Source organism: Camelus dromedarius, chromosome 16, assembly GCF_036321535.1.
Source record: "Camelus dromedarius isolate mCamDro1 chromosome 16, mCamDro1.pat, whole genome shotgun sequence".
Lineage (NCBI taxonomy): Eukaryota > Metazoa > Chordata > Mammalia > Artiodactyla > Camelidae > Camelus > Camelus dromedarius.
The window spans coordinates 23,715,047-23,727,156 of NC_087451.1; the positions used below are offsets into that span (position 1 = coordinate 23,715,047).

At 56.6% G+C, this 12,110-nt stretch overlaps 1 protein-coding gene across 1 annotated transcript in view; it reads left to right on the forward strand.

Moving 5' to 3' along the window:
- Positions 1 to 8,209, forward strand: part of LOC105085098 (protoheme IX farnesyltransferase, mitochondrial) — a 95,372-nt gene extending 87,163 nt beyond the window's left edge. The window contains exon 7 of the mRNA XM_031467583.2: positions 6,314 to 8,209. Coding sequence (XP_031323443.2) covers positions 6,314 to 6,720 — 407 coding nt within the window. The 3' untranslated portion in view covers positions 6,721 to 8,209. The remainder of the gene's footprint in view (positions 1 to 6,313) is intronic.
- Positions 8,210 to 12,110: the final 3,901 nt, after the last annotated feature.

Below are 12,110 nucleotides of genomic sequence, written 5' to 3' on the forward strand. Positions count from 1 at the left end.
AGTTAATGTTGGAGGGATAGAGGCAGACCTTCAAACCTGAGCTGAGGAGGAGGGGGCACCCGAGTTCCCCAGGGAGCCCACAGACGCTCGGCTCCCAGGGAGATGCGACAGGAGCGGGGGCACCGTTCCCAGAGCCGGTCTGTGTGCTTCCTCTCTCCAGCCTTTCCCCCAGATGAAACGTGGCCAGCGGACGTGCACGGGGAGGTGGGGAGGCAGCGTGCCCCGCGCCGGGCCTCTGCAATCTTCCCCGTCACTCCCAGGGAGCTCTTCCAGGGCAGGCGGCTGGTGCCGACTGTGTCCTGCTTTCAGAGGACTTCTTCTCGTCCTCCCTTTTGTTGCCGCGCGGCTGATGAACTGGCCCACGGCCCCTTCCCTTTCTCTGCACTGCTGTAGAGTCCGTTGCACTGTGGAGGCTGATCTGTTTCACAAGCTCCTTTGTGTTCACCCTCTAAAGAGAGGCTTTGAAACCTGTGACCATGAAGTTTGGGGGCTGGCTTGGCTCCCCCAGCCAGCGCCCGGTTTACATAACCACAGAACCCTGAAGGCTCAGACAGAACCAGGCATGGAGCAGACAGGCTGCCGGGGCCAGGTTGAGAGGGAGGGAGCCCACTGTCCCAGGGAGGGAAGGCCGGCCAAGCCCAGCACCCCGGCTCACGGGAGCTGCGTGTCCGCCTCTTTTTCAGGGCCCTGCGTGGACAGTGAATGGCAGTGAATGGTTTGGGTCGGAGTGGGAAGGGTTGAATGTATGCCCACCAGGCAGCGGAGGAAGCAAGCCGAAACCACGGAACCCCATTCTAAAGGGGTGTCTTTGGGAAGAGGACACACCAAGAGTCAGAGCTCCAGCGTGGAGATTTTTGTCGCCACTCTGTGGGGAGACCCTTTGGCTGGGATTGCCTTGGCTTTGTTTGCCAACGAAATGATGGTGGTACGCCACGGCAGAGCGTTTCTGGACCTGAGCAGAGGGGACCGTGAGTAAGAGTCTCCCCGCCGTCGGCACTGCGCAGAAATGAGCGCTAGGGGTTTTGCGAGTGTTCTGAGTCCCTGGGAAGACACCCAATACACCCCCCATCGGAGCAGGGGCCACGAGGCGAGGGTGCCCTTGGCTGCTCACACGCACACAGCACCGGAGATGTGCCGTGTGCTCCGTGTGTGGAGGGAAGTGCACAGGCCACGGGCCCCTGCGTGCTCCCGGAGCTGCCTCTGAGCCGGGATCGTGGCATTATCACCTCAGGAAGGTGCTCGCTCCGGGGAGTCATACGCACACACATGCCACCTGTTGCACAGATTTCCATATTTTATATATTCATACATCAACAAATACTTGATTAAAAGAAAGGAAGCAGATGTTTCTTCTGGATATGATTAAACCAGTCATATGTGAAGATTCTGCAGAGTTAGGAAGAAAAATGAGAAAATACATTTAAAAGGAGCAGATAACACGTAGTTTGTGTGAATAGATTGAAGCTCAGAGACCATCTTCAGATTTCAGTTTCCATATCGCTTCCTCCAGGAAGCCTTCCCTGACCTCTCCAAGGCCAGCTGCAGTCTTGCCCCCCACAAGCCCTGCACCGGAGGTAGCCTTCCTGGGCTACAGTCCCCTTTGTGTTGTCCCCATCCCTGGCCTGACTCCAGCAGAGGGCCTGGAGAACAGAGGCTGCCTGTCATAGGGCAGGCACACGGTAAATAAGTGTTGTCACAGGACACAGGCCCAATAAAAACAGGCTGCCTTGTGGGGGTGAGACTAGGGTGAGGCCTTTGAATCAGGAGAAAACTGAGCGCTTTATGTTTCCCCCACAAGGAAGGCGGGTTCCCCCGCAGCCCCCACACTAATTCCAGTCTTCCTGTTCTAGCTCACCTTGTCTTGATGAAGCCGGGCATTTGTTTCACATCTTTCATACGAGCAGAAGCAGTCGCAGCCCGTCCAGGAGGACTGTGGGGGTAGTGGTTGTCTGATTACAACCCATTAAGGCTAAGTTGCGCCTTCTAAAGCTCTTTCATTGTGACGGGAGCCAAGCCCCTACCTTCTTTCCTCTCACAGAGAGCGGCGTGCTGCTGTTAAGCAAATGATTTTTTAAATTGTGTTATCTTAAGCAGAAACATAACTGAAAATATGTATTTAGCAAAACTGAATACTCCGGTTGGCACACCCAAAAAGAGGGCTTTTGAGAAAGACAAGCAAGATTCTGCGGTGGAGCCTGCTGTGTTAACTGTTTCAGGCCTGGTTTCCCGGCTGAACTGGCTGTTTCTCAGCCGTTTCAATAGCAAAGCAGCTCCTGAGCCCTGACTTACTGTCCCCACCCCACCCCCCACTTCTGCGTTATCCCTGACGCCCGTTCCTGTTGGCTTCCCTGTGCCGGGGCTGTCATCGCTGCAGGGCGTCCTCCGCTCCAGCCCCCTGGACGTGAGGCACGGGGCTGCTTCCTGCACCAGCGCTCGAAGCATCCAAGCGACCACTGCTCTGAGAACCAGGCGCAAGGCCTGCTCAGTGCTGGTCCCTGTAACGTCCAGAGGTGGCTCTAGTTTTCCATCAGAAAATGAAGGAGACGTCGCCTTCTGTCACCCTGTTCCCCACTGCAGGCATACCTGGGTGGTCCAACCTTCCTTCTGTCTCTGCTGACTCCCCGAGGGGGCTCGCTGTCAAGAAAAATATCGTCTGTTTGTTCATAACTGAGCAAACCTTTTTTTTTAAGGTGCCAGGACTCTTAATTTCTCCTTCTAACAAGCCCTCCTCCACTGCACTCTGTTGGCATTCAGACTCCACCCGACAGTCCTTCGTTACCAATTTCAGTCTCTGTGTGGCAACAACTTTCTAAAAGAAGGTGTTGGTACCCCGGCCGACCTTTCCCACCTGAGAGACGCGAGCAGCACGCCTGCAGGGAGGTGCTGGGGGCACCAGCGAGCCTCCCGTAGCTCCTCTCCATGGTGCTCGCCATGGGGGCCCAGAGGCCGTAACTGGGATGCCTGATAGAACCTTGGTGTCTCCACCGTGAGCAGACTCACCGGTGCGTGTACCCAGTGTTCCTCGCCCCGGGGAAGAGGCCTCGGTGTCTGCCGCGCTTCATGCCCCCTGACCACCTGCCCCCTCCGTGGTCCCTGCTGCGTGTTACCCAGCCTCCCTGGTGACCGCTGCACTGGGGAGGATGCTCTTCCTCATCCGGGTGAGCAGATGCCCACGCCACCCGGCCCCGACCTTGCCAGCCTGGCCTCCTCCCTCTCCCTGCCTGGCCACAGCCTCCACGCTGCCCCAGGAGCACACACCAGGACTCTGCGGGACCACAGAGCTGGGTCCTGGCTACATGCCACCTGCGGGGAGGCCCTCCCCGGGCGGTCAACCCCAAGTCGCCCATCGGGCCCCGATTTTGAGTCTCTGAGTAGCGCCCGGCACTGTCGCTCGCATTCCGCCCGCCCCTCCCGCTGGGCTCCAAGCAGGGCCCTGTGTTGCTGGCTGCTGCCTCTCCAGAACCCAGAGTGGGACCTGGGACCCGGAGTCCAGTCATCTGTTTGCCAACAAATTCAACAAATAGTAGCTGCCACTTTATTATTAAAATTGGAGTGTTTGCATGAAATAAGACAGATACATACATATGTGAGTTATAGAGAAGGTTAAAATGGATTGGGGGGACTGAAATAGGCACCCTAAGATCTAGTCTTTGTCATTTTCCTCCTGTATCAGAAGGCAGACGAGGATGGTTGACTTGGAACCCACGGGGAGCTGTGTGTGGACCTGAGGGAGGCCCTGCCCCCTTAAGCCCCCTCCTCCGCACAGTTCAGTGGGCCGGCCGCAGCTGCCTGCTCAGCTGAACTCAGAAATGGGTGCCTTCCTGCCCAGAGAGTATGAGTAAAAGTCACCGTCTTTCCTCCTGAGGACTTGCTAGGCCCACACGGTTAGGCATACAGGTCGGGGATTAAGAGCCGGGCTCCGTCCTGATCCCCGCTGGCGAGTGCAGACCAGGACTCGGAGCGGAGCCACAGACTCCCTTTCCGCCTGATTCTGAATGATGTGACCGCCTTCTCTCCCCCTCTTTTTCTGAATATCCCCGCAGACATGGGGCTTAAAGGATCCTCATCACCTGAAATAGGACTGTGGTGCACGTGCTCCAGCTCTCTGCAGGACGGTGCTCCCCAGGGGAGGTTACAGGGGTCCCAAGCTCCCAATTCTCAGCCCAGGGCCCCCAGAGGCAGGTGGGGTCAGAGAAAGAGGGAACCAAGTGAGACGGCGTCTGGGACCCTCCGGAGGAGGAAGGAAGCAGGCAGAGCAGGCAGGAGCCTGATGGTCCACACGTCGGTGCCGGGGAACAGGGATCCTGGGAATCGCTTTGTAGAGCAGCTCTTGTGCAGTGGGCTCCCAGTGCTGGGCTGGAGGACCCTTTGCCACGTGGTATTCGGGGCTCCTCTCTGGAGATACAAAGAAACATGAACAAACCCTTACAGAGTTCACGTGCCATTGGGAAATAAACAAGTAATGATGGGACGTGTGGTTCACTCCGTGGTGGACGCAGGTGCGAGTAGCCCCTGAAACGCATCCTAGCCCAGACCCTCTTCACAGCTTGCTGTGTGGACGTCCCCACAGCATGTCAGACTGAGCACACCAGTCACACTCAGGAGCTGTCCCGCCCCATTTCCCTGCGAGTCCTCTCAGACACAGCGTCTCCACACACCCCGCAGCCCAGGGGTCGCTCCTGCTCTTTATTCACTCTGCACTCACGTCCTGTCACTTCTGCCCTCTAAATCCTTCTCAGGACATCTTTCCGTCTCCACTGTCACCACCCTGATCCTCACTCCAGTTCATCTGTCATCTCATCTCCTCAGTGTTCCTTCCAGACCTGCCTGGGGCCCCTCCAGTGTGTTCCTTCACAGATCAGGTCAGGTGACACCAATGCCCCTTTCCTCGCCCCCACCCCATACGCACACATGCAAGCACACACGCAGACTCTCACACGCACACTCACTCTCACACACACACACATACACACACACGCATGCACACTCACACTCACATATTAAGATCCCCCTGTGGCTTTCTGTTCCCTTTAGGATAGAACAGTCCTTAGCCTACCCTTTTAATTTTGATTTTTTTTTAAATTATCATACAGTAAAACCGAACTTTTTCTTTTGACGTTCAGCTCTGTGAATCCTAACACACGCACTGACCTTCCTGTAATGCCTTGACTGCCGTGCCTTCCTGGCCCGGGGCCTGGGATACCGTGCTGGCCGGGTCCTCCCTCCCCTAGAGCTCAGCACAGACGTCCCCCCACCCCAGGTGCCCTGGACCCCCCTTGCCTGCCCTCCTCCCCCACAGCATCTGAGTGGTGAGGGAGTGTGGCTGTGTGGCTGATGTTGGTGACTTCGTGAACTCGGAGCTGCGGGCCCACATGGATTTGTGCTCACGTTGTATCCCCAGTGCCTCGTAGCAGGTGCTCGGTGAACATGTTTTGTGTAAGTCGATGAGGAATTAACCGTCTGCTCAGGAGTAGCTAGAGACCTGCTCAGTGCAGCGCGGGAGCCGAGGTTAGTATCAGACAGTCTCTTACTGAGTTCCGCCCTCACCCCTTGTTGGAGAATTTAGCATCATCTGACTTGTTTGTTTAATGAGTATAAAACCTAGGTAGAATCCTGCAGTCGGATTAAGTGAGGTAACTGGCAGCCTTCACCCCACCGTGTTGTGGGGGAGACCCAGTCCCGCAGAAAGGAGCTAAGGACGCTCAGGTGTTCGCCTGTCCTGAGAAACTGCAGGGCCACAGGCTCTGGGCCCGAGGCCTACACATTCAAGGCACGCAGTTGAGTCCTCCGCCCTCCCCAGGCCACGTGCCCCCTGGTGCGCCCCCACAACCCCCATCCCTGGTGACGGTGACGTGCGCGCACCCGACGAGCCCGGCCAGCGGGCGGCCCTGCAGTGATGCGGTTCTGTTGGACAGGGAGCTGCCACCTGCCCACTTGCTGGGAGTGTCCTTGCACCTCGCAGCCCCGGCCCCTCCCTCACAAGCCTGGCTTTGGGGTCTGTTTCCGTGGTGTGGGGGCGGGGGGGGGGCGCGACAGGAGCTGCAGGTGCTCAGCGGTGCAGGAAGCGCTGCCCAGGTGCCCAGGTGAGGGCGTGGGCTCCTGGAGAGGAGAGCGTTCAGCTCCCGCACCGCCGTCCCCACCTCTGAGCAGGGAGGGGAGCACAGATGGGCGAGGACCTGAGGACCCAAAGGAGGCCCAGTGCGGTCGTGGGTGGGGAGCACCGGCCCGGCAGCCGGTGAGCGGAAACGACGCCTGTATAAATGGCTGATGGCTGCGTGTCTTGCTCCCTCTTTTCTACTAAACCTCCGTGCAGGAGCGTTCCTTCTGGGAGGCATCCTCTACTGCTGGCAGTTCCCTCATTTCAACGCCCTGAGCTGGGGCCTCCGCGAAGACTACTCCCGGGGAGGCTACTGCATGATGTCGGTCACGCACCCGGGGCTGTGCCGGCGCGTCGCCCTGCGCCACTGCCTGGCCTTGGTGGCGCTGTCGGCCGCGGCCCCCGCCCTGGATGTCACCACGTGGACCTTCCCCGTCATCGCCTTGCCCATCAACCTGTATATCTCCTACCTCGGCTTCCGGTTCTACCGCGACGCGGACCGGAAGAGCTCCAGGAAGCTGTTCTTCTGCAGCCTCTGGCACCTGCCCCTGCTCCTGCTGCTGATGCTCAGCTGCAAGCGGCCGCTGGCCGGGAGCAGCGGCGCGGGGGAGCCTCCGAGCTGACGTCACGCTGGCACGTGGGGAAGAGCAAAACGCATACAGGGAGACGCACAGTTGTTGGGGTTTGGTTTTTTCCCTTTGCTCTTAGGCAAGAATATTTTGGTAATTCCAAAGCACAGGGAGAGAAATCGCTGGGTTTAGGACAAGATTGTGAAATAATCTGGTGTTCAGTGATCACTCGGGAAGTTTTTTAGTGGTGATGTCCAAAATGCTCCCCAAATAAGAACTGGGTTGGCTCAGGAGACTGACACAAGGAGAGAATGCTTTTTCTCTTTGAGGGTCTTTATATAGCCCTTCCTCCAATCCCACCCCCATTGTTTTCTCCCTCACACGTATGTGCAGCTGCGCCTTCCTTCTCTGGCGCCTCCACACACTCCCCACCTGCCTGCTGGCCTGCCAGGGCGGCCAAACAAGGTGCACACTCGTCCGCGGATATCTGTGGTTTGTGGCCTCAGGTCCCTCATGGGCCATGTCAGAGGAAGTGCAAGCTGCCAGCCACAGCCGCCCTTCCCTGTGGTTGAGCCAGGACCCCTGATCTAGCTTCCTCTACCCCACGCACAATCTTGACCTCACGTCCCCTCAAACCATAACTGAATACCAAAGATGTGCTGCTGCACGACCTTTGGAGGAAGAATCCCAAACGGTTGCCCAGGGAATCTCAGACCAGGCTGCTAGCCCGTGCCCCAAGCCCAGTCATATCAGCATTTCAGAAACCCCAAGGAATCAGCAGCATCTCTAAAGTTCACTTTAAAATATAAGAGGTGCCAGAGCTTTTCCTTCCGGAAAGGTCTGCTCTGGATGTAAAACCAGGAATCCCTCCTGCCCGGATCCATCTCTGTTCCCCTTCAGTCAGCACCACGGCCAGCAGGGCCTCCTTGCTGCACCGTCTGGAGGCCAGAGAAGAAGGGAAATCGGAAAAGGGTGAGCTGGGCCAGCCAGCCCACATGGCGCACATTCTTGTCCCTTTCCTGAGAAACACCTTTCCGTCCTGCTGTCTTCTGACTTCAGAGCTCATCCTGCACCTGTCCAGCAGCTTTGAGAGTCAGAAGCAGGAGCTGGACTCCCAGCGGGGTGCTTTGGGTCCTGGGAGGTGTGCGGGTCCCCGCAGCAAGGTGTGGCCTCCGTCACCAGCAGGTCCCTCAGCCTTCACGTCTGCCCGCTTGTCCACCATCCAGTCCCATCTGTCTGAAGATCTTGAAGCTTAACAGGGTGTTTTAATTACTCAGGCCCCAGGGCCATTGCTGCCCTGGAGGAGTTCATTTGGGGAGTTTGAACAGCATTTGAACAGTCACTGCAATGTGCCCGTCCTCTCAGAACTTTCTAAAGCGATCGCAGTTAGCATCTGATTTCTGTTTCCACTTATCAGAGTGAAACTAGAGGTGTGCTGGCTGCATGTGCTGCGGGAGCTGGCGGGAGCTTCCCCAGCCCTCAGATTTGTAAAGTGCATCGGTTCTCTTTTCCTGCTGCAATAAACCAGCACCTCGGAACCGCAGCGTGTGTGACATCATTCCCCTCCATCTCCGGCTCCTGGTAGAACCGCTAACACGTGCCTCGCTCTCCCCCCGAGCTGGCAGAGGAACAGACGGCACGCGGATATTTCTGTTAGCAGTGGTGGAAGTGAGCAGCCTGTGCTCCCAGGAGAGGTACAGGCTAGATTCCCCCTGCCCCTGGCAGCTCTGCTTGGAATCCTCCAGTTTCTCCCTCTCCCTCCTCCTTCCTGCAAAACCATCACCCAAGGGATCATCCGTGGGGCCTCTCTGACCTTCTGACCTGTTGTTCTCCTGCTCAGAAAATACCAGTGGCTGGTGCACCGTCTGCACGACAAATGACGTCCCAGCTCCCCTGCACTCAGACCCCATGACGGGGACCTTCCACAGGAACCCCTCACTGACCACCCCCTGCGGGTCCTCACACGTCCCCGGGGCCACCTGTGTTCAGATGACCACCTTCCCAAACACCCCTGGGTCCCCCCGTGTCCCCACAGGAATGTGGAATTCACACTCTGTGACCCTCTCTGCCCCCAGCATCGGGACTCCTGACGTCCTGGGGCTTCACCTCTCCACAGCCCGGGGCTCTGACCCTGACCCTAACCGCTGACCGCCTCCCTCCAGCACTTCCCGGGGCCGGGGGTGGGTGGTGGTGGTGAAGCCGGTGTGCTCCGAGCGCCCCTCGGCAGGTCTCTGGGAAATACTGGCCACCTGGCTCTCGGGGGTCACGAGCATGTGCGTGCAGAGGGCCTCGTGGGGACTCGAGGTCAAAGATAGAAAGCCTGCATTTGCTCACCCTAGTGTTTCCTCCCCCCACGTAACACCAGCCCAGAAAGTCTGCAGAGTCGTCACCTGGTCCTTCAGGCCACTAGGCTGCAAGGTCGAGACTAGGCCTGGAGGCCTGGACACAGAAGGGACCACCTTCATAGGAGAAGGGCCTTGAGCTTTGAAACAGGGTTACACTGGACTTTGGCTATCTCATAGTACAGCAAAGTGATGACAGGAAAAGGGTCAGGTCCTGTTCCTTAATTAGCTTTTCAGAAAACATGGTTCTTAACACAGTGTTCCTTCTAACTCTGGGAAAATTGCACCAACTTCCCTTTAGTAAGACCACTGTATCAGTTAAGGGTAAAACCGGAGTTCGCGTAAGGGCCCGCTCCTGCAGGCCCCCAGTGAGGGGCGCCGTTGCCTGCTCCCAGGCCTGCTTTCTCTTTCCAGGCATAAAAGTGGGGTCTGTCTTGCCCAGTGAAAACACCCTCATCGCACTTTAAATATGCTTTGAATGCCCCACGCCCTCATCCTGGGGGAGAAAAGTGAGGTTATTGGAGGTTGTGTTTTGCCCTGAGTATGTATAAGGTTGAATTTCCCTCTGATCATTTAGTCTACTTTTTCTCCATCTATCCTAACCTCCTGTTTGCTTTGCTAAGAAAATCGCTGGGACTCAGCACTTCCCTGCCCACTGGCAGTGCCTGGACTGAAGCAAAGCTCCTCCTGTTCGCTGACTCCAGTGTGGTTGGAGCCCACTCCTCTGAGTTCAGCTGGAGCCAGGGGCTCAGTCCTGCATCACCCAGCCACCCCCTTCCCAGCACACTGCAGGCGCAGGGACACTTGTAACTGGCTCCACTGCAGGAGGAACTCAGGGGAGAAAGGTTTTCTCCACGGGCACCTGTCCACGTGCAGCCTGCAGGTGTCACCTGTCCATTCATGGTCTCCCTGCCTCCCCACCAGCACCATCAGATCGTAAGCTCAATAAGGCAGAAACGTCCACCTCTATGGCTGGATGCACGGGCACCTAGAACAGAAGGTGCTCGGTCGGTGACCACGTGGTGGATGCTCCCTCGGGTGGCATTAAGGGAGGGGCTGGAGCTGGAGGAACAGTCGTCTCTGCTCCATGAGGATCAGTGTGAGGGAGGGGGAGGTTGGCACATGCCCCACGTGACCGAGTCCAGGGCAGACGCAGCTTTCAACCTGCTTTGTGAAGAAAATTACTGGAGTTGAGTTACTATCATTTCTTCCTGGCGTCACTGGTCTTTGTTTTCTGAAGTGTGGTGCGTTTTCCCCTTTTCTCCACCTACAAGGCTACCTGGGCTCAGATGCTGAGCAGCAGGGAGTTCTTAGCCAGGTCAGCTTCTTGGCCAGCGTTTCTCTAGGCCACAAGTTTCCTCTGGCTCCATCTTCCATAATCGCCTTCCACTGAATTCACTGACTCACTCCCGGCTGGTGTGAGCACAGCTCCACCTCCATGGGTGAGGTCTAGCACAGACACCCAGATCAGCTTATGTGCTTGGAACCCTAACCCGGCTCATAAGTTAGGGGGGCTGCCTGGGAAGTGAAGGCAGAAAGAATGGGGACCACAGGTGCACAGAAGGTCAGGAGGACTGGGTGGGTGAAGGTGGGGCCAAAGCCAGTCTGTCCTGAGCACACAGCAGCCCGGGGCACCTCCTGGAACTGCTCCAGCCCCACAGCTCCTCTCACTAAAGCAAAGCCGGGAACAGAGCTGGGACAGGGGTGCAGGTAGGAAGGAGGAAGTTTAGGAGGAAGCAGAGCAGAGTGAGTAACCCCACCCCACCGCAGACATCGAAAGAGGGGCCAGATGACAAGACAGACAATCCCGGGAGCATTAGCCGGGCAAACACAAACAAGCCCCCCCACCTCCCCTGCCGCCCTTTCCAGCCTCGACCGCCAGACCAACAACCTGGACACAGCATCAGCGAGGTTGACTCAACAGCCATTTCTCTGTCATCCATTGAGCCGTCCAGGGTGCCAAGAGCCAGGCCTTCAGGGGGACAAAGGGATGAACCCAGATTCCACCCCAGCCCCCAAGAGCTTACTCTCTAGAGAGTCCCCAGGGAGGGAAGAGAAAGGGCACCCAGTCTCTTCCCCAGAATTTGAGAGTCCCAGGGACATTGGGAGGGGAGGGTGTAGCTTAGTGGTGCGATGTGTGCTTAGCATGCACGAGGTCCTGGGTTCAATCCCCAGCACTGCCATTAAATAAGTAAATAAATAATAACAATAATAATAATAAATAAACCTAAATACCTTCCTGCCCCCCCCAAAAAAAAACCAAGGATAAAATACTGGGCTTTTAAAAAAAAGACCTTAAAAAGGACACAATGAAACATGAGAAATGAGTAACAGAATTAAAAAGGTTTCATTACAAAATCTAAATTTCTGAATACATCTATAACATGTGTAGGTTCATGGCAATATTGTGCAAATGTCTGACTTTATTTCATGCTTGGACCTACACTCTTGTCTTCCAAGTGTTTCATTCATAGAATTATCCTTTTTTTCTTTTTCTGTTTGTTGGCCCGTCTCCTCGTTTGGTAAAAACTTTATTTTTTGCTGAAATTTCTTCCTTCCTTAAGAGAGGTATCGGTTTCCAATTGTTGGGATCTGAGTTTGCACCTAAGCCCTGTCTCGTGTCGTGAAGCCCTCTCCCTGCCGTGTGCCCCGGACGCACTTGTCACCTGTCCTCCGGCAGACATTGCAAAGTCCTGCGGGGCCTGTGGGCTCCATCCTGCGTCTTCTAGGCCCTCGGCCTCTTCCCCTCCAATGCAGAGTGCCTCAAAATAAGAAACCAGCTCTTGGAGCAAATCACCGTTGTCTGTCCACTCCATCAAGCCATCAGTAACGTTGCTGACTGGAAGGAAGGCTGGTGCACATCAACCAGGTGAGACCAGACTGTCAGTCAGGTATTTTATCTTTCGCGGCAGACTTGCCTCGTGGCCAATCAGTCATGCTGGGGAAATGCTCGTGGCCGCAACGTCTGCAGCAGAGGTGCTGACGGGGAAAGTTGCGGAACCCCCAGCCCAGGTCTTACCTCCAGGCCGCAGGGCCCGCCTAGGGCCGCCTGGCTCGCTCACAGCTGCCCTCGCGGCATCTTCTTCTTGATCCTGGTTCCCA